The following is a 26776-nucleotide window of genomic DNA, read 5'->3' as shown; positions in this document are numbered from 1 at the left end:
TACATCATTACTAACTTCTTATCTACAATTTTCCTAGAAATCAGTCATTACTTGCCAAGACTCCAACATTATCAGATCTTATATTTCTATCGTCTAAGGCACTTGGTACCGTATCAATCCACCTATATCTAGGTCTTCCTCTGGGTCGTTTTCCTACCAATCTGATAGAGAACACTTGTTTTGCTAATCTTTCCTCGCCCATTCTATTTAAGTGACCATAACACCTAAGATTAGCTCTGCTAATGCATTCCTGGATGCTAACAATGTCAAGTTCTTAACTAATATCCTCGTTTTTAATATGATATTGCCATTGATGCCATCTGTTCACGCGTCTACTCTTTCTCAGGACTCTCATATCTGCGGTCTCTAGTCTTTGGTCAAGTGTTTTACTTCTGACCCAGCTCTCAGATCCATAAGTTAAGATTGGTTTGAACACTGTCTTGTATACAACTAATTTAGTGTTCTGACTAATTTCTCTCTTATTCCATATGAATTTATCAATTGACTTATCACCATACCAGCTTTGCTGATTCTGTTCTCTATTTTTATATTTAATTTACCATCTTCACTGAAAATCGTGTCTAAGTAGCTGAAATGTTTTACTTGTCCTATAGGTTCTCCATTTACAATGCAGTTAATATTTTCAATGATTCTGCCTATTTTCATTGTCTTTGTCTTTTTATTGCTGACTTTCATACCATATCTATTACAACAGTTATTCAATTTAGTCAGAGAATCTTGCAGACTTGTAGCAGATTTATTTAGAGGTATAACATTTTCCACATAAAGCAAAGAGCTGACATTAACATCTCCAATTTTTATATCATGTTCAATACCACTTTCCTTCATAATGTGATCCATATAGATGATGAATAACAGAGAGGATAATATACACCCTTGTCTCACACCAGATTTAACATTAAACCATCTTCCTGTACTTCCTTCAATTTCAACTGCTGACTTACAACTCAAATAAAGACAAAGTATTGCTTGATATAATGCCCCATTGACAACGTATAACTGTAGCATATTGGATAGCTTCTCTTTTGGCACCTTGTCATATGCCTTTTCCATATCGACAAAACTTAAATACAGATCTTTGTTATATTCCCATGCTTTCTCCACTATTTGTCGTAAAGTGAAGATCTGATCCTGACAGACTCTATTTGGCCTGAATCCAGTATTTCTTCCACAATTCTTCTCAACCGTTTCTCAAGTATACTTGCATAGATCTTGCCAGGAACACTCAGTAGGGAAATACCTCTGTAATTCTCACATTCAGTTTTATTTCCCTTTTTATATATGGGTAGTATGAGAGCTCTACTCCAATCATCGGGAATTCGTCCCTCTGTCCAGGCTTTCTGAACTATGCAGTGCAGCCACTGCAAGACATTTATACCACCATACTTCAGTATTTCTGGTCGAATTTCATCTACTCCTGCTGCCTTTCCACATTTCAAGCCTCTGATGGCTTTTTCTACTACAAGTATGGATATGTATTCCTGACTGCGTGCCTGGACTGTGTTTTTTACCACTGTGCAGTCATCACTGCTTGTTTCATTTAGCAGTTTTTCAAAGTAATCACTCCATACTTTCAAGGATATCTTTTTCTCCCGTGTTCATGTCACCTTTATCATCTCTAACTTCTTTTACAGTACTCTTTCCTCCATTTCTAAGCTTCAACAACCTCCAAAATATTTTGCCAACTTCTTGATATTTATTTTCTATGTTCTTGACAAAGTCCTCCCATGACTTTTGTTTAGCTAGTTTTACAGTGTTTAGCTTTCTTACAGGGGTGCTTAAGGGTCAAAGCTGTATAACTGAGAGGAGACCTCCACATAGCCTTTAAAGGAATGCGGAGAACCGACCAGGGCTTCTGACCTAATGTCCAATCCTCACCTTCTCGTGGTGCACCCTGTTGGGTATCTACTTTGATACTGAACGAACGAGGATGGGCTGGCAATTTGGGATTTAGCCGACCAAATTGTATTCTTATTGGTTAAACCAAAATAAAAAATGATGGTACAACATGACAAAATTTCATGCCGGCTGGGGCGTCGCCCGGTTAAACAAGGCCCCCGTTGTTTTCGCCAGGGAACCAGGGCGAACAGCGAAAAGTCAGCTACTGGAACAAATCTGAAAACAAACCCCAACTCAACATCACCAGAGTTAAAGATCGGTACTATCAACGTAAGAAGCCTGAATGGCAAAGAAATGGAGCTAGCTGAGGAATTAGATACGTACCAGATCGACATAATAGGGGTGACTGAAACAAAAATGATCAAAACTGGTGAGATCTTTCTGAGCAATAAATACAAAATGTTATATTCAGGCAATGACAATCAAGGAAAAGAAGGAGTAGCCATAGTATTCAACACAAAATACGAGGCTAATCTTCTTGAATGGCAGTCAGTCTCAAGTAGAGTAATGTGGGCAAATATGAGAATGGGGAACTGGACAATGAGACTTATTTGTGCCTATGGTCCCACAGAAGGTTCTACTAAGGTAGAAGTGGAGGAATTTTTTGAGGCTTTAGAAAAAGCAACTGACACAATGAAAAAGGAAAAGTTGGTCCTTGTTGGGGATCTAAATAGTAGAGTAGGAAATGATTGTGAGACATACAAAAATATTTTGGGAAAATTTGGAGAAAAGAGCAAAGCTAATAATAATGGCAAATATCTGTTGGATTTCTGCTCAGGACATGGACTGGTTATTACTAACACCATGTTCCAACATAAAAATGTGCACAAATTCACATGGAGAGAAGAGGCTAGGAATAAGAAAAGTCTCATTGACTATGTTATTGTTGATAGTGATGTTTTCTCCCTGGTGCAGAACACCAGAGTGTACAGAGGATTTGAAATTGGAAGTGATCACTATTTAGTCTTGAGCAGAATAAAATTGAATTTCATATTGAAAAGAATAACTTGTACGAAAGTTTTAAAGCGAATAAAAGTTGAGCAGCTCTCAGATGTGAACTGTAGACTAAAATACAGAAATATTATTGAAAAGAAAATGAAAGAGTTTGAGAACAGGCACCAAACCTTGGAGATTCAGTGGCAAACTCTGAAGGAAACATTGATTGATTCTGCCAGAGAGGCATGTGGTGAAGTTGTGTGCAAGGATAAAAAAAAAAAAAAAAAAAAAAAAAATCAGAACTCCCTGGTGGACACAGGAAGTTAAAGAGGCAGTGAAGGAAAAGAAGAAAGCATATCAAAAGTTCCTGGCAAATAAGTCAGCTTTTACTCTTACAGAATACAGAGACAAATGTAAGAAAGCTAAACAGTGTGTAAAACTAGCTAAACAAAAGTCATGGGAGGACTTTGGCAAGAATATAGAAAATAAATATCAAGAAGGTGGCAAAATATTCTGGAGGTTGTTGAAGAAGCTTAGGAATGGAGGAAAGAGTGCTGTAAAAGGAATTAGAGATGATAAAGGTGAAATGAAAACAGGAGAAAAAGATATCCTTGAAGTATGGAGTAATTACTTTGAAAAACTGCTAAATGAAACAAGCAGTGATGACAGCACAGTGATAAAAAACACTGACCAGGCATGCAGTCAGGAATACATATCCATACTTGAAGTAGAAAAAGCCATCAAAGGCTTGAAATGTGGAAAGGCAGCAGGAGTAGATGATATTCGACCAGAAATGCTGAAGTATGGTGGTATAAGAGTCTTACAGTGGCTGCACTGCATAGTTCAGAAAGCCTGGACAGAGGGACGAATTCCCGATGATTGGAGTAGAGCTCTCATAGTACCCATATATAAAAAGGGAAATAAAACTGAATGTTAGAATTACAGAGGTATTTCCCTACTGAGTGTTCCTGGCAAGATCTATGCAAGTATACTTGAGAAACGGTTGAGAAGAATTGTGGAAGAAAAGCTTGGTGAAGAACAAGCTGGATTCAGGCCAAATAGAGGCTGTCAGGATCAGATCTTCACTTTACGACAAATAGTCGAGAAAGCATGGGAATATAACAAAGATCTGTATTTAAGTTTTGTCGATTTGGAAAAGGCATATGACAAGGTGCCAAGAGAGAAGCTATTCAATACGCTGCAGTTATATGGTGTCAATGGGGCATTATATCAAGCAATACTTAGTCTTTATTTGAGTTGTGAGTCAGCAGTTAGAATTGAAGGAAGTACAGGAAGATGGTTTAATGTTAAATCTGGTGTGAGACAAGGATGTACATTATCCCCTCTGTTATTCATTATCTATATGGATCACATTATGAAGGAATGTGGTATTAAACCTGATTTCAAAATTGGAGATGTTAATGTCAGCTCTTTGCTTTATGCGGATGATGTTATACTTCTAAATAAATCGGCTACAAGTCTGCAAGATTCTCTGACTAAATTGAATAGCTGTTGTAATAGATATGGTATGAAGGTCAGCAATAAAAAGACAAAGACAATGAAAATAGGCAGAATCATTGAAAATGTCAACTGTGTTGCGAATGGAGAACCTGTGGAACAAGTAAAACAGTTCAGCTACTTAGGCACAATTTTTGCTGAAGATGGTAAACTAAATATAGAAATAGACAACAGAATCAGCAAAGCTGGTATGGTGGGAAGTCAATTGAATAAATTCATATGGAATAAGAAAGAAATTTGTCGGAACACTAAATTAGCTGTATACAAGACTGTGTTCAAACCAATTTTAACTTATGGATCTGAGAGCTGGGTCAGAAGTAAAACACTTGACCAAAGACTAGAGACCACAGATATGAGAGTCCTGAGAAAGATTAGAGGCGTGAACAGATGGCATCAATGGCAATATCATATTAAAAATGAGGATATTAGGAAAGAACTTGACATTGTCAGCATCCAGGAATGCGTTAGCAGAGCTAATCTCAGATGGTATGGTCACTTAAATAGAATGGGAGAGGAAAGATTAGCAAAACAAGTGTTCTCTGCCAGGTTGGCAGGAAAACGACCCAGAGGAAGACCAAGATATAGATGGATTGATACGGTACAAAGTGCCTTAGACGATAGAAATATAAGATCTGATAATGTTGGAGTCTTGACAAGTAACAGACTGATTTGGAGGAAAATTGTAGATAGGAAGTTAGTAATGATGTAATTTTTCATGTAGTACTGTCATATCCTGTACACCCCTTGAGGGTACATGGCAGGAATTTGATGATGATGATGATGATGAGCTTTCTTACATTTGTCTATGTATTCTCTAAGAGCACAAGCTGACTTATTTGCCAGGAACTTTTGATATGCTTTCTTCTTTTCCTTCACTGCCTCTTTAACTTCCTGAGTCCGCCATAGAGTTCTGATTTTTCTATCCTTGCAGACAACCTCACCACATGCCTCTCTGGCTGAATCAATCAAGGTTTTCTTCAAGGCTTGCCACTGAATCTCTAAAGTTTGGTTCCTGTTCTCAAACTCTTTCTTTTGATTCAATAATCTTTGTGTATTTTAGTCTATAGTTCACATCTGAGAGCTGCTCAACTTTAATTCGCTTTAAAACTTTCTTACATGTTATTCTTTTCAATATGAAATTCAATTTTATCCTGCTCAAGACTAAATAGTGATCACTTCCAATTACAAATCCTCTGTACTTTTGTTTAGCTAGTTTTACTGTGGTGTCCTGCACCAGGGAGAAAACATCACTATCAACAATGACATAGAGACTTTTCTTATTCCTTGACTCTTCTCTCCATGTGAATTTGTGAACATTTTTATGTTGGAACATGGTGTTAGTAATAACCAGTCCATGTCCTGAGCAGAAATCCAACAGATATTTGCCATTATTATTAGCTTTGCTCTTTTCTCCAAATATTCCCAAAATATTTTTCTATGTCTCACAATCATTTCCTTCTCTGCTATTTAGATCCCCAACAAGGACCAACTTTTCCTTTTTCATTGCATCAGTAGCTTTTTCTAGAGACTCAAAAAAAATTCCTCCACTTCTACCTTAGTAGAACCTTCTGTGAAACCATAGGCACAAAAAAGTCTCATTGTCCAGTTCCCCATTTGCACACATATTTGCACACATCACTCTACTTGACACTGCCTGCCATTCAAGATGAGCCTCGTGTTTTATGTTGAATACTATGGCTACTCCTTCTTTTACTTGACTGTCATTGCCTGAATATAACAATTTGTATTTATTGCTCAGAAAGATTTCACCAGTTTTGGTCTTTTTTGTTTCAGTCACCCCTATTATGTCAATCTGGTACTTATCTAATTCCTCAGCTAGCTCCATTTCTTTGCCATTCAGGCTTCTCATGTTGATAGGACCGATCTTTAATTCTGGTGATGTTTTGTTGGGGTTTGTTTTCAGATTTGTTCCAGTAGCTGACTTTTCGCTGTTCGCCCTGGTTTCCTGGCGAAAACAACTGGGGCTTTGTTTAACCGTGCGATGCCCCAGCTGGCATGATATTTTGTCATGTTTTACTATCATTTTCTATATTGGTTTAAGCCAATAAGAATACAATTTGGTCGGCTAAATCCCAAACTGCCAACGCAACCTCGTTCGTTCAGTATCCAAGTAGATACCCAACAGGGTGCACCCCGAGAAGGTGAGGATTGGACATTAGGTCAGAAGCCCTGGTTGGTTCTCCGCATTCCTTTAGAGGCTATGTGGAGATCTCCTCTCAGTTATACAGCTTTGACACTACTTCTGGATTTGTACAGTTCTGATTGTTATAATATGATTTCCTTCAGTTGCTGTTGAACGTTACAAACACTTCACCAGGTTGTCTTCTTGTAGTGGGATTTTTCTATGGCTGGTTTAGGTTGTTATACAGTTTGTAGATGAGTCCTCCAAATTATGGGTGCGCGGGCATAATGAGGTATTAATCTTTTTGTTGTTTCTCCGGGCCATGTGTGGACGGATTTGATTAATTCAGTTGTTTTCTTTTTGTTACGTTTTTGTGGGGTTGTAGTTTACCATTTGGTAGGGGTTGTAGTCCAGTATCAAATGGTTCATTTTTTCAATGTATGTTGTACGTCTAAAAGGACAGCGACATTACCTTTATCTGCTTTCGTGATGATAATGTCTTGGATATTATTTAAAGATTTAAGGGCTAGATTTTCGGTTTTGTTTAGGTTGGTGCTTAGTTTTTTGTTTAAATTTAGTATATACGATATTTCCATTCATATTTTATCAGCCATTGGTGGGGAGGGATCTCTCTCTCTCTCGATATGATAAATGATATCAAGTGTGTTCTCTGACCTCGGAGCGATGGCATAGGTCAAACCTTTCTTCAGTAGTGAGAGTTCACCTTGGGTGAGATTGTGGTTTGATTGGTTGATAACCAAGCTGTGGTCTGCTGGTGGTTGGTTGCTCCTAACAAGGAGCAGCCGATCGCCCACAAACGAAGTTGGGAGCAACCAACCATCAGCGGACCACAGCGTGGTTATCAACCAATCAAACCACAATCTCACTCAAGGTGAACTCTCACTACTAAAGAAAGGTTTGAACTACGCCATCGCTCCGAGTCCGAAGTAAACAAACTTGATATCGTTTATCATATCGAGAGAGGTTTAAGATCCCTCCCCACCAATCTGGCTGATAAAATACGAATGGAAACATTGTGTATACTAAATTCAAACAAAAAACTAAGCACCAACTTAAACAAAACTGAAAATCTAGCCCTTAAATCCTTAAAAAAATGACCAAGACATTATCATCACGAAAGCGGATAAAGGTAATGCCACTGTCCTTTCAGGCACACATTGAAAAAATGAACCATTTGATATCAGACCACAACACCTACCAAATGTTAAACTACAACCCCACAAAAACGTAACAAAAAGAAAACAACCGAATTAATCAAATCTGTCCACACATGGCCTAAAGAAACAACAAAAAAATTAATACCTCATTATGCCCGCATGCCCAGAATTTATGGCCTGCCAAAAATACACAAAGCAGGCACACCACTACGTCCAATTGAAGGAATCGACAGCCCAAATTATCACTTAGCCAAAAAATTACCGGCCACACTCAAGGAATTGGTAGGTCAGTCCCCTTCCTACATAAAAAATACACAACATTTCCTTAATAACATTAAAAACTACACTCAACGACCAAGATTTATTAGTCAGCTTTGACATAACTTTGCTGTTCACCAATGTCCCAATCAATGACACTATCTTGCTCTATAGAACATATTTCCACAGGCCATCACAGCCCTCTTTGCCCATTATACTCTGCTCCAGATATTTCGTGTGGCAAAACAATTTTTACCTTCAAAAAGAAGGTACAGCCATGGGCTCACCGCTTTCCACCCCAATAGCTAACTTTTATATGAAAGACTATGAGCAACGTGCTCAAGAGACAGCATGTCTAAAACCCAAAATTTGGTTTTAGACACATCGACGGTATTTTCGCCATTTGGCCCCATGGCTGCGAAGCTCTAAATGCATTCCTTAGCCACCTAAACAAACAACACAAACATATCCAATTCACCACTGAAATGGAAAAAAACAACTCTCTTCCGTTCCTAGACACACTTGTAACACATCTTCCCTGTGGCTGTCTCTCCTTCTCAGTTTACCGGAAACCTACGCACACAGGCCAATACATACACAAAAATTCTTACCACTACCCAGCACAAAAACTAGGTATCATATGCACCCTTAAACAGAGAGCTCTAACTATTTGTTCTAATGAACAAGCTCTAAACCAGGAATACAGGATCATCAACCAAACATTTATAGAAAATAGATACAGTAAAAAGACTATTCACAAGATCCTCCACAAAGTTACTATTAAGAACAAAAAAGATTTCAGGAATGCTATTGCCATTCCTTATGTTAGAGGCATTTCTGAAAAAAAAATAGACAGAACACTACACAAATAAAACAATAAAACCACCTTTAAACTCCCAAATAAGTTAAGACACCTACTCAGTTCTTCTAAAGATCCTCTTCCACACCTAGCCCACCCAGGGGTACACAAAATACAATATATATGTAACATACCATACATAGGGGGAAACAGGGCGAACTATTCAGACAAGACGAACACAAACGACACATTAAATACCTCCATTTTGGAAAAACCGGCCTTTCTGACCACGCACTCCAAACATACCACAGAATTGATTGGAAAAATACCAAGTCGCTACACCGCACCAAAACCTGGTTTAAGAGAAAATTTAAAGAGTCATGTGCAATGCTCAAACATAACCCTAATCTCAACAAAAATGATGGCCTAACCATTCCAAAAATGTGGAAGACCCATCCACAACCTGTATAACAACCTAAACTAGCCGTAAAAAAATCCCACTACAAGAAGACAACCTGGTGAAGTGTTTGAAACATTCAACAGCAACTGAAGGAAATCGTATTATAACAATCAGAAATGTACAAATCCATCATCATCATCAAATTCCTGTCATGTACCCTCAAGGGGTGTACAGGATATGATAGTACTACATGAAAAATTTACATCATTACTAACTTCCTATCTACAATTTTCCTCAAAATCAGTCTATTACTTGTCAAGACTCCAACATTATCAGATTATATTTCTATCATCTAAGGCACTTTGTACCGTATCAATCCACCTATATCTTGGCCTTCCTCTGGGTCGTTTTCCTGCCAACCTGGCAGAGAACACTTGTTTTGCTAATCTTTCCTCTCCCATTCTATTTAAGTGACCATACCACCTGAGATTAGCTCTGCTAACGCATTCCTGGATGCTGACAATGTCAAGTTCTTTCCTAATATCCTCATTTTTAATATGATATTGCCATTGATGCCATCTGTTCACACCTCTAATCTTTCTCAGGACTCTCATATCTGCGGTCTCTAGTCTTTGGTCAAGTGTTTTATTTCTGACCCAACTCTCAGATCCATAAGTTAAAACTCGTTTGAACACTGTCTTGTATACAGCTAATTTAGTGTTCTGACTAATTTCTCTCTTATTCCATATGAATTTATTCAATTGACTTCCCACCATACCAGCTTTGCTGATTCTGTTGTCTATTTCTATATTTAATTTACCATCTTCAGTAAAAATTGTGCCTAAGTAGCTGAAATGTTTTACTTGTTCCACAGGTTCTTCATTCACAACACAGTTGACATTTTCAATGATTCTGCCTATTTTCATTGTCTTTGTCTTTTTATTGCGGACCTTCATACCATATCTATTACAACAGCTATTCAATTTAGTCAGAGAATCTTGCAGACTTGTAGGGGATTTATTTAGAAGTATAACATCATCCGCATAAAGCAAAGAGCTGACATTAACATTTCCAATTTTGATATCCGGTTTAATACCACTTTCCTTCATAACGTGATCCATATAGATAATGAATAGCAGAGGGGATAATGTACATCCTTGTCTCACACCAGATTTAACATTAAACCATCTTCCTATACTTCCTTCAATTCTAACTGCTGACTTACAACTCGAATAAAGACTAAGTATTGCTTGATATAATGCCCCATTGACACCATACAACTGCAGCGTATTGAATAGCTTCTCTCTTGGCACCATATCATATGCCTTTTCCAAATTGACAAAACTTAAATACAGATCTTTGTTATATTCCCATGATTTCTCCACTATTTGTCGTAAAGCGAAGACCTGATCCTGACAGCCTCTATTTGGCCTGAATCCAGCTTGTTCTTCACCCAGCTTTTCTTCCACAATTCTTCTCAACCGTTTCTCAAGTATACTTGCATAGATCTTGCCAGGAACACTCAGTAGGGAAATACCTCTGTAATTCTCACATTCAGTTTTATTTCCCTTTTTATATATGGGTACTATTAGAGCTCTACTCCAATCATCGGGAATTCGTCCCTCTGTCCAGGCTTTCTGAACTATGCAGTGCAGCCACTGTAAGACTTTTATACCACCATACTTCAGCATTTCTGGTCGAATATCATCTACTCCTGCTGCCTTTCCACATTTCAAGCCTTTGATGGCTTTCTCTACTTCAAGTATGGATATGTATTCCTGAGTGCATGCCTGGTCAGTGTTTTTTACCACTATGCTGTCATCACTGCTTGTTTCATTTAGCAGTTTTTCAAAGTAATTACTCCATACTTCAAGGATATTTTTTTCTCCTGTTTTCATGTCACCTTTATCATCTCTAACTCCTTTTACAGCACTCTTTCCTCCATTCCTAAGCTTCTTCAACAACCTCCAGAATATTTTGCCACCTTCTTGATATTTATTTTCTATATTCTTGCCAAAGTCCTCCCATGACTTTTGTTTAGCTAGTTTTACACACTGTTTAGCTTTCTTACATTTGTCTCTGTATTCTGTAAGAGTAAAAGCTGACTCATTTGCCAGGAACTTTTGATATGCTTTCTTCTTTTCTTTTACTGAATCTTTAACTTCCTGTGTCCACCAGGGAGTTCTGATTTTTTTATCCTTGCACACAACCTCACCACATGCCTCTCTGGCAGAATCAATCAATGTTTTCTTCAGAGTTTGCCACTGTATCTCCAAGGTTTGATTCCTGTTCTCAAACTCTTTCATTTTCTTTTCAATAATCTTTCTGTATTTTAGTCTACAGTTCACATCTGAGAGCTGCTCAACTTTTATTCGCTTTAAAACTTTCTTACATGTTATTCTTTTCAGTACGAAATTCAATTTTATGCTGCTCAAGACTAAATAGTGATCGCTTCCAATTTCAAATCCTCTGTACACTCTGGTGTCCTGCACCAATAACAATAACATAGTCAATGAGACTTTTCTTATTCCTAACCTCTTCTCAACATGTGAATTTGTGCACATTTTTATGTTGGAACATGGTGTTAGTAATAACCAGTCCATGTCCTGAGCAGAAATCCAACAGACATTTGCCATTATTATTAGCTTTGCTCTTTTCTCCAAATTTTCCCAAAAAATTTTTGTATGTCTCACAATCATTTCCTACTCTGCTATTTAGATCCCCAACAAGGACCAACTTTTTCTTTTTCATTGTGTCAGTTGCTTTTTCTAAAGCCTCAAAAAATTCCTCCACTTCTACCTTAGTAGAACCTTCTGTGGGACCATAGGCACAAATAAGTCTCATTGTCCAGTTCTCCATTCTCATATCTGCCCACATTACTCTACTTGAGACTGACTGCCATTCAAGAAGATTAGCCTCGTATTTTGTGTTGAATACTATGGCTACTCCTTCTTTTCCTTGATTGTCATTGCCTGAATATAACATTTTGATATTTATTGCTCAGAAAGATCTCACCAGTTTTGGTCTTTTTTGTTTCAGTCACCCCTATTATGTCGATCTGGTACTTATCTAATTCCTCAGCTAGCTCCATTTCTTTGCCATTCAGGCTTCTCATGTTGATAGGACCGATCTTTAACTCTGGTGATGTTTTGTGGGGGTTTGTTTTCAGATTTGTTCCAGTAGCTGACTTTTCACTGTTCGCCCTGGTTCCCTGGCGAAAACAACGGGGGCCTTGTTTAACCGGGCAACGCCCCAGCCGGCATGATATTTGTCATGTTGCACCATCATTTTTATTTTGGTTTAACCAATACAAATACAATTTGGTCGGCTAAATCCCAAATTGCCAGCACATCCTCGTTCGTTCAGTATTAAAGTAGATACCCAACAGGGTGCATCACGAGAGGGTGAGGATTGGATATTAGGTCAGAAGCCCTGGTCGGTTCTCCGCATTCCTTTAAAGGCTATGTGGAGGTCTCCTCTCAGTTATACAGCTTAGACCCTTAAGTATCCCCCCCCCCTGTACAAATCCAGAAGAATATTAATACATGTGGACTTTAGCAGTTTATTGTAGTTGTATTTTTTTATTTTTTTTATTTCTTATTAATTTTTTTTTCATTTTATTTTATTTATTTATTTTTTTGTATCACTAGAGGTCAGGCTAGAGAAAAGGATTAATTAACTACGTAGATTTAGTTTACCGGTATACAGGGCATGAGCATGTAGCTTGGTTCCTTATACACTTGTATCCCTCCGATGATGACCTCGATACAGAGATCGAAACGTCAAGTTTTATTTTATTATTAATTAATAAAATAATCTGTTCAACACGTGTTTTTTTGTGTCCCTAAATTTATAAATATAAATGCTGATCACCGTGTAACCTTAAAAGAAAGAAACTATACTTCTGTGATTTCACAGACAACTGTGATTGTCTGTGAAAATATTAGTTGGTGTTGGGCAGTAGATGGTATTGGTTCGTTGTAGTTGGTGGATTGAGTGTTAGAGACAGAGGGTTGTGGAGTAAGCCCTCCCTCGATGAGTCTTTGGACTCCCTGAAGGTGTCAATAATAATAATAATAATTATTATTATTAAAATTAAGGGGATATTAAGTCCCACATTGTTTTAAAACTGAATAAGAAACTCAAAGATAGGAATCAGAGAGTTTCATGCCGAATATAGTAAACTATAAAGTATCGGCGAATTACTAACGTGAGCTAATGCAAGTAGTCCTAGTACGTAGTACAATCTCGGGCAACTCGTTGCAAAGGTGGCAGAAGTTCAGATCGCTATTCTTAGGTATTTTCCTTAATGTAAAAACACATTTCCCAGGAAATGTATGCTGTTATTACATTATGGTGGGAGGTCACTACCCAGACCGGTTTCAGCCTTTTTTGAGGCTTCATCAGTGAGTAGCTAGACCAAAGATACCAAAGGGTATAGCGAAAAGAACTTATATCCTTTGCTATACAAGTTGTCAACCAGATGCAACCATTAAGTTATTTAAATATAAAGAGCCAATAGGCTTCATTTCTGTGATATAAACATTATTAAAATTAAGGGGATATTAAATCCCACATTGTTTTAAAACCGAATAAAAAACTCAATGATTGGAATCGAGTTTTGGTTTTAAAACTATGTGGGATTTAATATCCCCTTAATTTTAATAATGTTTATATCGCCGAAATGAAGCCTATTGGCTCTTTATATTTAAATAATAATAATAAATACAAACTAAATCTTAATAAACATGGTTGTGTGAAGCTTCCCAACAACATTTGGTAACCAGTAATGCTTAAACTTCCCAGCCAGTGTCCCTTCCAGGGCTTCAGGTTCTGGAAGGGACTGTTCCTCAAACAAATCATTTGTTTGAGGTACAGTTTTGCAAGCAGTATGTTTGATGGCAAGGACCTCTTTTGTTAAGATTTTTAACAATTTCGAAATAAGTAATTATTGTTTCAGTTAACTCAATTTCTAACACAAGTGCAACTACTAATGCAACTTTTTTGCATTTCTTCAATTAATTTTTTTTTTAAAAAAGGTATTTTTTTTTTGGCTAGATGGGTGAAGCAAGAATATTCCCCGTTATCTGTAGAAGAAAATGTATGGATGGGGTAATATAGAGCTATAAGCCTTGATCATGGCAGGAGGGTAACAGCAGTAGCCAAGCCTCGGTTAAAACTTCATTGGCTACAGCACTGCTGTGGTGAATCCATGACGACTAAAATGGGTACCCCCCCCCCCCCCCCGGGTACCCATTTTAGTCGCTCATACAACATGCATGGGCTACAGTGGGGTTATTCTTATCCCGCTCACTACACGAGGATCAAAAGGTATGTAATAAGTAATGCAGAAGTCATATCTGCCATATACAAGTAGAAAAAGATGTATCACCTTATCATTAAATTACTCTGGATCAGTGAAAGATGTTGAAAGTTTTTCATGTATTCATACTATAAATTCAAGATATTTAATCCTTAATTCAAGTGTAAGCAAAGTCTGCATGTGAAGTATCTTCACAACTGGGCTACTACTAATGCATCGGTTCCCAACCAGTGGTACGCATACCCCAGGGATATGTGCTGGGCCATTCAGGGGGTACACGAAAAATAATCAGTAATGGCGGAAAAACAAGTAAAGTAAACAAAATGCAAAACATCAGTTACGGAACAATATATGTTAAGTTTGAATCACCGCTAATGGAGACACTTCAAAACTAGCTCACATTAGCGAATGATGATCGGATTCATAGGGTGTGGCTATGAACCCCTCCCCTAAATCACTCTTCTACCAATCATTAGCTATTTTAAAAACAAGAGGTACAATTTATAGAAATGTACCTTTTGTTGAAAGTTTTTCATTTATTCATACTATAAATTAAAGATGCAAAGAAATTATATTCTTGGTTTAATCCTTAATTCAAGTGTAAGTAAAGTCGGCACATACAATTTTGAATTGCATGATGCTATGCATCATACAATTCAAAAAGGGGGTGTGGTTTACATTATGAGATACTAAGGCAATTGATGTGGAGTCATTAGCCTCTATATACAAGTAGCCCAGCCATGAAGATACTACATGTACAAACTTTGTTTGCTTATGTTGAATCCTACTTCTTCTAAATCTATACTTTGCATCCGATATAAGGTTATTACGATGTTCTTAACAAGTTGATTTCTAATTCAAACATAAAGAAAATTTATATTTAAAGACTGCGCCACTTTATGCCTGAATTAGTTCAAGAATTGAAGATAAACCAACTCTTAACCACCTTTCCCTTATATATTGTTATTTTATATACTGGCCGAGTATATTTAACTTACTTAATTTTCCCGCTTTGGTTCTAATATTTTATGAATGGTGTAGTAAAAGAGATTCAGGCAAAATTCAACTTTTGATTAACAAAAACAAACATTTAATTTTAAAATCATAAATTTTACACTTAACTTCAAATCAGTAATTAAGATATCACAAACACTTCAGCTTCTCCTATAAGTACAATCATACAAACCCTGACAAGATAAATCTGTTATCTCTATATTACAGTCTTCTCACAGTTCCTTAAGTTCCAAATACAATAAAAATTGCAGTAACACCTCTTCACAAACAAACACTTTTAATTTTACACTTCAGCAAATTCACCGCAATAGTTACTGTTAGTATCAGGGAATTCTAAGATGAAACTCACACACTTCTCTGTACAGAAATATTAAGGTTGGAATAATCTTACCGATAATCTTTTCTTCTTCATCTACTTATACGTAAACACTTTTTATAACTGTAAACACTTAAACAGTATACAGCACTCATTAAATAAATCTTCTAAGTAATAACTAAATTAATCATCAGTCACTACACATAAACAAGATCGTTTGTTTATATACACATAAACAAATGATCTTGCATGAAATATTACTGATCACTCATGAATTAAGGCAACACACAATAATTCTAAACTTGAGGTTTCACGTGTACAGTTGTTCATTCTTCCAGCATTCGATTAATTCTTTAGGCACTATAATTCTAAACACAGCTATCCTTAAACTTCAACTTCACAGCCTCTACTATTATCTAATAACTCCGTGCTTTACTTCAAGATTCTGTGTGTCCTTGAAAGGTCGGCCCTGAAATTAAATCTCAACTCAAGTATCGCTAGTCTATTTAGTAATCACTCAGCTGTCTTCCATAGCTACAATTGTTTTTCTACAACTTATTAGCTAACCGCCTCTCAACTAGTAGACTTTAATTAGCTCTTTGAGTGATTTTGCCAACTCGCTATTATTGTATTCTGATTCCCGAATGCTGAATGCTCCGATTCCAACCAAATGCCTATTTAGAAATCTCTCCCTTCTGTTCTATGTACCTCTCTATTTAAATTTTCAGCGTTCCTCGCTTATATATCCATTTTTCCTGCCTAAATTATTCTCGTGATTTCTTTAACTAAAACTCTTTTCAATCAGGTTTTGACATTCTCCTCACGCTCACTTACTTACATACGTCTCCATGACAACAAAACAAAACATAATAAAATTGAGCTATTGCATAATGTTAAATTTTCACAAGTAGGAATAAATGCGCAGTTAAATTATTGAATACAAATTCTTATAACATTATCATAGCAATAAATAAAATAAACTTAATAATATTTAAATACAGAGTCTAATACTATTATTATATATCTTTGATTAATTAATTAATTATTATTAGAACTTCAAGTAAAATACATGAATAATAAATCTTAAGCAAGGGACTAACAAACAATGTATAAACAAGTCTTGTTTAGTATATGGTAGATTATGTTAAATGTGAATGAAGAACAAAAATATACAAAACAATTTCATTTACAGTTTAACACTTACACTTGGATAAAGGATTAAACCAAAAATACAATTTCCTGGCATCTTTAATACTATTATTACTACAGTAACCTCAATGGAGTCAATAGACTCACCATGGGAGGCCCACTCAACCAGCAACATGTCTATCATAATGAACTTTGAAATTATTTACACTCCCTGCATTTACAATTCACTCTGGCAATGCATTCCACTCACCAACAACTCTTTACATAAAAAATCTACTCTTCACACTCTTCTTCACTCATCTTTATACAACTTCCAAGGATGGCCTCTTGTTCTTCCCCTCTTAACATCCACTCTTTTTATAATTCCTTCTGTATTAATTTGGTAGAATACCTTATTTACTATGGTATCTGCAACACTACAAGAAATGAGCACACAGAATCCCTTAACTAACTCTAAGGTCTCTATCATATCTCCTCTTTTCTTCCTATCCACCAAACTCTATAATTCACATTCCCTCAACCACTATGCAGAACCAACACTCCATAGCCCCATTATCACTTTGGTCATTCGTCTTTGGATCCTCTGTAGTGTTTCTACATCACAATGAAAGTCAGATGGCCAAATGTGTAGTCTGACCAAAACCTTATGTAGAAGAAACACCACTTCCTTATTTCTACATGTTAATATACTTTTCACTAACATGAAAAGAAAAGAAATTCTCAGTTCATTTCACCTTACCTTTGATAATGCTTAGCTTATCGAAGGTAATGTGAAAGATCAGATTTCTCTTCCTACACTAACTTACACTTTTAGCATTCCCTGGCACAACATGTCACATCCATAGCTTCCTCCTTCGTGATTTATGCTTATGAATAGATCGTGCAGGTATTCAAAACCAAATGTGTTGATTACTACAGCCTCCTCAGCTTCCAAAAAACTTAAGTAGTCATTGGTGCCTGACATTACTTTCACCTGTACAACTGCTGCTATATAAATTCTGCACCATTCAGAATAATCTTCCAACATTTGAGATGGTGCACAAAAATGCTTGTTGAATATTTTAGATTTTTGTGGAAGCACACTTCTAATGAAGTGTCAGCACAATGAAACTATTGAAGAATTTGTCAATTGTTATATTATTTGTCAATTAGGTTTTATTATATTAGTTATCTCATCATGTGGTCATTATACTTGAATTTTGAAAAATGCTTGATGCTATCCAGAAGAGAGCAATCTAGTCAAAATCCCCATCTCTCAGTGATTCACTCTACTCATTTTCTCACAGATGTTCTTTCTTATGCAAAGGTATTTTGAAAGGCAATAGTCTGCACAGTTGACTATCACCATTCTTCCATCTTTCTTCCAAGTTTTTTCAAAATTCAATGCTCATTTTTGTGTGGTGAATTAGCATTCTTTAAATACATCCAATTTTAATTTGTTCCTAAAACAAATGGACACAAAAATCCTTCACAAACTAATATACTATTAGTATAAACAATATATCTGCACCATTTCAGAAATGAACTTTTCTGTTGGTTGTGGTTTTGGAAAGTTATCTTCCTGCATTTTTACACATGGCCCACCATATGGATTGTGTCCACATGATGATATGTCCAAATTACAGTGCACATGTCACATCTTGCCTGAAAAACCCTTTAGACTATGCAAAAGGAGAAAAATTATAAATAAATTAAATATGATTCTATGTAGAACTATTTTTAACATTTGAGAAGAAATTTAAGAGAATAAAATGTCAATGCATTGCTCCATTTGTTTTTTTTTTTTTCATTTTTCTTTTAAATTACAACTAGATTGTATCTTTCATTATGCAAAAACCAGTAATAATCTTCATTTAAAATAAACTTAATTACACCTACTCACATACCTCACTTCACAACAGAGAAGCATCGCTGAACTATCAAACATTCACAAGAGCTGTTTAATCAAACAGCTTAGCACCAGTCCTCCATTAGTTTTATAATGAACATTGTGTAACATAAATGAAGCAAATTCTGTCTTAATTATTGTTGAATCCAAAGAACTATATATGCAGATCATTTAGCTCACTTATTTGCTGCTTTGCATAAGCTCAAATAAGAATCAAAATGATCATCAAATCTCTGTCAGATTTCAGAGCACAGAAACATTACCTAACTACCGAACATCCACAAGTCATAATTTAATCAATTAGAAATTCATTAGGGAAAAAAAAAATTACCTTTCTGCATAGGCTTTACATCCAGCTATCTCCAAATCTTCTATACTAGTGCTGGTAGTACTTTCACAACTAAATTGTAGAATTAATTATAAAACAATATTAAAAAACATGTAATAAGACAAGTGGGAGGTCAATAATATTAGAATAAATATTTTGCTGAAAATATTTCAAGTAGCAGGGATGCACAAGTGTTTTATATGAAAACATTTGGTAATCTTCAAGTTGTGGAAAAAAGCTTTCGTGTTAGCAATTATTCACAACTTGAACATATATTACACAATGCCACAAAAACAAAATATATAAAATATATAACTCATTTCAAACCACCATCTGAAGATGGTTTGAAATGAGTTATGAATCTAGGAGTTGCGGAAGCTGAACAGTAAGGTTGGATTTAAAAACAATTACAGCCAATAGTTTTTCATCAAATAATGTCTCCGTAATTTTTGCAAAATTAATGCAGCCATACTTGAAATTTGAGTGCTTCATTTTTGCTGCTACTCCAAACAGTACTGTAATTGTCTCCTATTTAATCCTGTGTAATGATGTCCTTTGGATAAAAAGATCTGGGTTTAAATCCTGTCTAGAATGGAAAGCACTTTTCAACTGAGGATGTGGTAGCTGGTCTCAGAGAAGAATGGTAGGGTTTTCCTTCCTGGAAACTCAGATTTTGCATGCTACAAAAACATACAAACCAGCCAAGAAAATATGCAACTGACAGACACAATGCAGCTTCCATTAACCACTGTCAGAGCATTAATTAGATTTCTAAGAAACCTAATTAATTTTTAGCTTCTAAAAAACCTACTTTTATATGTAGGGAATTTAAATGCCCAGCATCCTAAAATACACTCCATTAAAAAAAAAAAAAATCAAATAACTGTCTGCCCTTTTTGGAAACATCAGTTATACATCTTTCAAATGGGTCTTTAACTTTTCTGTTTATAGAAAGGTTAGATGTACACATACTTAGACAATATCTTCCAGTGTATATGAGTGTGTAAATAACTACATAAACAGTAACACCGTTATATTAGGTGCATCATGAATCATAACACACCTAAAACACTAACACAGAGACCAGTTCTAATGACCCAGTATCTACCACAGAAGTGAATTATCTTCATCCCACTTTTTCAGCCAATGAAATGGCTCCACATACAGCCATTATTGGCAAAAAAATAAAATAAAATGAAATAAAATAAAAGTGAAGGGGCATAAAAAAAAAAATGATTCCTGTTCCTTGCATAAGACAAGAACAAAACAAAATCACTGATATCCCTTATATCTGGAGTATATCTGAAAAGTACTAAATAAATATATTCTCCACACCAGACATCAAACTGGCAACCCTACACATAAAGACAAACTTCTGTAACATATCCAGGAGTACATATATTGTCCTGCACTTGCAGCTTGACCTGCTATCCAAGGATAGGAAGAACTGTAAACTGCCTTGAAGAACATTTGAAATACATTTAATACTCTCATTACAGCAAATCAGAATTGGCAAACCACACTTTGGATATTAAATAGAACAATGCTATTATACCAGGTCTAGTAGAAAAGTAATGAGTTTTTTTTTTATTGTAACAATTGGCAGCACTGTCAAACCAACAATGATGTGGTATGTTAGAGCGATTTCCGCTCTTTCAATCAGTACTGATTTGTCAGAAGGTTACACACCTGCCGAATTATTGTTTTTAGTAAGTATGTCTGGCATGTTCAGCACAAAACTGAAGAAGAAAAATCTTCAATGTTGTGCAATTAAATTTTGTGTTAAACTAAACAGTGCAACTGAAACATTTGATAAAATTAAGTAGGCATATAGTAATGATTCTGTATCACATGCTTAAATGGGACAAGATGTTTTTGAAGGAGAGAGAAAGCATGAGCAAGTCCAAAACAAAAACTACGATTGTCATCTTTTTTGATAGCCATGGCATGATCCACCAAGAATTTGTATCTCCTGGAGTGACTGTCAATGAAATTTACCACAAAGAAATCCTTAAATGGTTGCAAAAATGCATCTGAAAATGGATGTTCAGAAATTGTGTTTGAATGGATCTTGCATCACAATAACGTGCCTTCTCATTCTACACTGTTAATATGCAAGTATTTAGTCAATTTTGCATTTTCCACTGTTGGAACAGTCACTGTACTTACCAGACTTGTCTCTGTGTGACTTTTTTCCTTTCCTCAAGCTCAAGAACAAGATGAGCCCCATTTTGATACTATAGAAAACATCCAAAGAGCCATAAATGAGCTAACAGAAGAGATCTTCCAATCAGTTGTACTGCATGGAAGGAACAGTGGAACTGGTGCATTTTGTGCAGGGAAGAGTTAGAGTGACTATGACGTATCAGACAATTAACTGAATACACGATTTTATATAAATTTTGTCTCATTTTTCTGCAAGACCTCATATAGCTGTTTTACATATTATAACACACTGATAGTATCTCCTATATTAAATAGTACAGGAGATACTATTTTTAGAGTCAGCAACAAAAAGCACTCTCCTCCCCAAACCTTAATAAGTGTGGCTGCATTAATTGGTAAAAATTTGGATTTATTATATATAGTATTATATTTATTATATATAGACAAATTTAAACCTATCAGCTGTAATTATTAGTATTATTTGAAATCCAGCCCCAGAGGGTGCACAACAGAACTTTAGTTATTTGTCTATTATAATTTTTAAATGCTTCCACATAAACTAAATTGCTTTGTGTATAGTGACAAATTCTTGTATTTTGAAGATGCTATATTTGAAAGAGGAAATATTAGCAGTTTAATAAATATTCTTATTTTGTTATTATGGTGTTGTGAGAATGCCATTAAAATTAATAAGAACATTTAGCAATCTATAATCAATGTGTGCACAGTGAACCTCATTCTTAGAAAAAAGAATACTCATTAGATAAGTACAAACCCATCTGTCATGAAAACCACTACTGTCTGGACCTTGAGCGTGTAACATCATTAGACAGAGTCATCAATTTGCTAAATGTGGATAAAACTATCAGTCCATTACAAATTAAGTTCATATATTAATTTATATGCATTAAGAATTTTATTAAAATAGCAATTAACTCCTGACAGTCCAATTTAATTCCACTACTTTTCCTCTGTATAAAACTTAATTTCAAGAGTGAACTATTTTCAGTGGGATCATCTATTACTAACTTCTCAAGCTGGTGATCATGGAAAACAGTCTGTTCATCATAGAGCCTTCCTTTCTCATAGTTTTCCTAAAATGCTAACAACTAAGACTACCTCAATTCAGCATACAGTTCCTCTTATTAGTCCTCAAGCTTTTGTGATACATTATTAACACGTTCGCTGTCACGCTCCTCGGGCATAGTTTGTTCTCACACGCCAAGCGCTTTTGCATCTTCAAGGTCACTACGAGTAATCTCGTAGCTGACTTATCAGACAGAATTTTGTTTCACACGCCAACTACGAGTAATCTCGTATCACCCCCACCCATATATTACATGCACTGACGAATGTGTTTATTGTGTCTAGTCTCTAAAAACCTTGAGTTTCACCATGACCAGTACAAAAAAAACTTACTGATAAAGAATTAGAAGTTTACGCTAATATGAGCGATGATGAATTTAATGAATTCATCATCACAAATGGAAGGATAAGAGAGAAGTTCTTTCCATTTCAAATATGCACAAATTTTAAATGGTTGAAGCAAAAAATCAATTAAAACCAAATATCGTTAGGGACTATTAATTTGGGTATGTCAGGCATCAATCTTTCTGATCAAATGCTTTCTTACTATTCCCCCTTACGAAAGACAATTAGATGGCCAAAGAAATTGGCAATGCGCATTCTTGATATATACATTCAAAATGCACATAAATTTTATAATATAATTACTGGAAACACAATCCGTTAAAATTTAGAGATCAATTTATCTCAGTTTTTGTTGGAATGGATAAGCTTACAGCATCACAGATTATCAGCAGGATTCAGGATCATCATTATTTGGAAATTTTACCACCTACAGAAAAAAAAAATTCGCCGACAAAGCCATGGAGAGTATGTACACGAAACAAACGACGATGCGAAACTTGTTATTATTGTCCTGTTTGCCAGGAAAAACCACCATTGTGCGTGGAAAATTGATTTAAAGTGTATCATTCGTAATTTGAATAAATTGGTTTTTATTTTATTGATTTCATTTTATTATTTTTATCGATTTTTATCCATTTTAAATTGATTTACAAATTACGTGTTATACTATGGATTAGCTCGCGTTGTATTAGATTAACTTGGCATAGCAGGTTGGTAATCGACATACGAGTATATTTGTAGTTGGCTTCTGAGGCACATACATAATATACTATAATTTAGTTGAAATTATTTCCCTTCTATCAAGCCCCCAGACGTGCTCTCCACTTTATTCAGAATCCAAGGGTCCAAATTAAGGTAATTATACTAAGGGTTAACTCGTGTTTGGCATAGGAGGTCGGTAAATCGACATACGAGTATACTCGTAGTTGGCTTGTGAAGCTCATATACGAACTACGAGTATACTTGTAGTTGGCAGCGAACGTGTTAATAATTAAGTAACATCATAGGTGGAAGATGGAATTCATCATTCAGCAAGACTACAGCCCTGATTATTGGATGCCTCAAGTGGCTTGGATAAAATTCTATGTTTGATATCTAGAGTAAGGTTTCCAAGATTAAGGTAAAAAATAAATTTAAAATATATACAAAATACTTAAAAAATAAATAAAAACCACAGCCTACCTACAGTACCAGTGCATTACAGGTTCACAACCTTTCATGGGTGGGAGTTATATAGAAAAAATATATAAAATAATTGCTTGCAGCATTTATTGTTTTCATTCTCCATGCCACTATGGGTGAGATCTTCAATGCTATATTTAAAACTATATCCAGCACTTTTAATTGTTCTAAGTCCACAAGAAAAGTATGGGCTCCTATTACAAATTGACATTCACTACATAATCAGCTTGAATTTCTGTGCACTACATGCTCAAGTTTTGTTTTGATTTGATTTGCAGTTAACTCTTGGTATAGCAAACATCTTTATAGGCAACCATTCACTACAGCAAACACTATTATAAAGTAACTCACAGTAACAAACCAATACAGAGTCCTTCCCAAAAACTCATAGCATCCAATTGAGTGAGGTGGGCAAATATCAGAATGAGGAACTAGACAATGAGACTTATTTGTGCCCATGGTGCAAAAGAAGGTTCTACTAAGGAAGAAGTGGAGAAATATTTTGAAGCATTAGAGAAGGAAGCTGGCACAATGGAAGAGTTGGTCCCTGTTGGATATTTAAACAGCAGAGTAGGAAATGATTACCAGACAGAGAAATATTTTGGAAAAATTTGGAGAAAACAGAACTAATAATAATAATGTTAAGTACCTGTTGGATTTCTGTTCAGACTATGGACTAGTAATTACTAACAGCATCTTCTCTCCATGTGAATTTATGCATAAAAATATGCAAATTCATATGAAGAGAAGATGCAAGCAATAAGAAAAGTCTCACTGACTATGTTATTGCTGATAGCATGTTTTCCCACTGGTTGAGGATACAAGAGTATACAGAGAATTTGATATGGAAGTGATAACCATTTAGTGTTGAGAAGGATAAAATTGAATTGAGAGTTTATTTTTCACTTGGTTAGACTATAATAAGTTTAGTTTAATCCTTTATCCAAGTGTGAGCAAACAAACTTTGCACCTGAAAGTATCTTCAGGACTGAGGTAAGGTAGTACAATACCAGGCAACTCATTGCAAAGGTGGAGTAAGCTCTCATCACTCCTATCTCAGTAGCTCTCATAATGCAAAGCACATCTCCTTGCGGATATATGTAATGCTATTCATTAAAGCAAGGGCCACTACCCATACCGGTTTCGACCTTTATTGAGGTCTTGTCAGTGGGAGCCAGGCCCAGTAGTGGAGACACCAAGGCAGCAGCAATGAGAGGTCATCCCAACCTATAGGAGTTGCCGAAGGGTGTACAACCTTATTATTAAATTACTCCAGATTCCACTGGCGAGACCTCAATAAAGATTAAAACCAGTACAGGTAGTGGCCCTTGCCTTAATGCATAGCATTACACATATCCACAAGATGTGCTTTGCATTATGGGAGATACTGAGATAGGGGTGATGAGATCTTTCTCCACCTTTGCAACGAGTTGCCTGGTATTGTACTACCTTACCCCAGTCCTAAAGATATTTTCAGGCACAAACTTTGTTTGCTCACACTTGGATAAACGATTAAACTAAACTTATGATAAAATTGAATTTCATATCGAAAAGAAGAGTATGTAAGAAAGTTTTAAAATGAATCGAAGTTGAGCAGCTTTCAGGTGAACTGTAGACCAAAATACACAAATATTATTCAAGAAAAAAAGAGTTGGAAAACAGGAATCAAACCTTGGAAATTCAATGGCAAACTATGAAGAAAACATTGACTGTTTCAGCCAGAGGGGCATGTGGTGAGGCTGTCTGCAAGGATAGAAATATCAAAACACCACAATAAAATCAGGAAGTTAAAGAGACAGTCAAGGAAAAGAAGATTAAAAGTATCTAGCAAAATAAATCACCTTGTGCCCAGAATACGGAAACAAACATAAGAAAGCAATGCACTGTGTAAAACTAGCTAAACAAAAGTCATGGGAAGACTTTGGCAGGCAACAAGAATGTAGAAAATAAATATAGGAAGGTGGCAAAATATTCTGGAGGCTACTGAATAAAGCTTAGAAATGAAGGAAAGAGTACTGCAAAAGGAATCAGACATGATAAAGGTGACATGAAAAGTGAAGATAGAAATATCCTTGATGTATGGAGTAATTACTTTGAAATATTGTTGAATAAAACAAGCAGTGATAGCACAGTGGTAGAAAACACTCAGCAGGCATGCAGTCAGAAATACATATCAATACTTAAGTAGAATAATTCTTGTAGATAAGCTTTGGTTAGACATAGCTTCTAAATTTTTTAGGAAATGACAACATAAACTAGATTATTAATTATAAAAGGCTTTAATTAATAACTACAATAGAGGGGACAGCCATGGGTTCTCCAATCTCTCCACTCTTGGCCAACTAATTTATGGAGACCTTTCAAGAAAAACCCTTAAACTCTGTCCCTCATAAATCCACTGTCTGGCTACGCTACAATGATGATGTGTTCTCCATATGGCTGCATGACATGGATACACTCCACAATTTCTCAAAACATTTAAACACCCCAGGATCCAGTTTACCATGTCAAAGGAAAACAATAGCAGTCTCTGTTTCCTAGACACTAATTACAATCTAGCTTAATGGATCCCTGGCTTTCTCCGTTTACAGAAAACCTACACATACAGATAGATACATTCACCAGTCCTCTCTCCCAACAATATGGGATTATAAAAACTATATAACAGGGCAAAATTAATCAGTTCAGATAACAATGCTCTGACTACTGTACTTGACCATATCCTTAAAACCTTCTTAGCTAATGGCTACAACACCCAAAATATCCAAAAAATATTAAAACCAGGTAACCACCACCCTCCTTCTTCAAAGCAGAAATTACTCTAAAT

General features: G+C 35.7%; 1 protein-coding gene across 3 annotated transcripts in view; it reads right to left on the bottom strand.

Annotated features, from left to right (window-relative positions):
- The window catches only part of LOC150110723 (uncharacterized), a 218339-nt gene that overhangs the window by 60561 nt on the left and 131002 nt on the right, over positions 1-26776 (bottom strand). For all 3 annotated transcript variants that reach the window (XM_090395972.1, XM_090395990.1, XM_090395981.1), the window contains exon 6: positions 19174-19242. In XM_090395972.1, the coding sequence (XP_090252098.1) occupies positions 19174-19242 (69 nt within the window). The remainder of the gene's footprint in view (positions 1-19173; positions 19243-26776) is intronic.

The sequence above is a fragment of the Typopeltis vanoorti genome, chromosome 1 (genome assembly GCF_054136105.1).
Source record: "Typopeltis vanoorti isolate ZY-2024b chromosome 1, IOZ_Tvanoo_1.0, whole genome shotgun sequence".
NCBI classification, from domain to species: Eukaryota; Metazoa; Arthropoda; class Arachnida; order Uropygi; family Thelyphonidae; genus Typopeltis; species Typopeltis vanoorti.
Note: the sequence above shows the minus strand (reverse complement) of the source record. Positions and strands in the feature narration are given on the sequence as shown.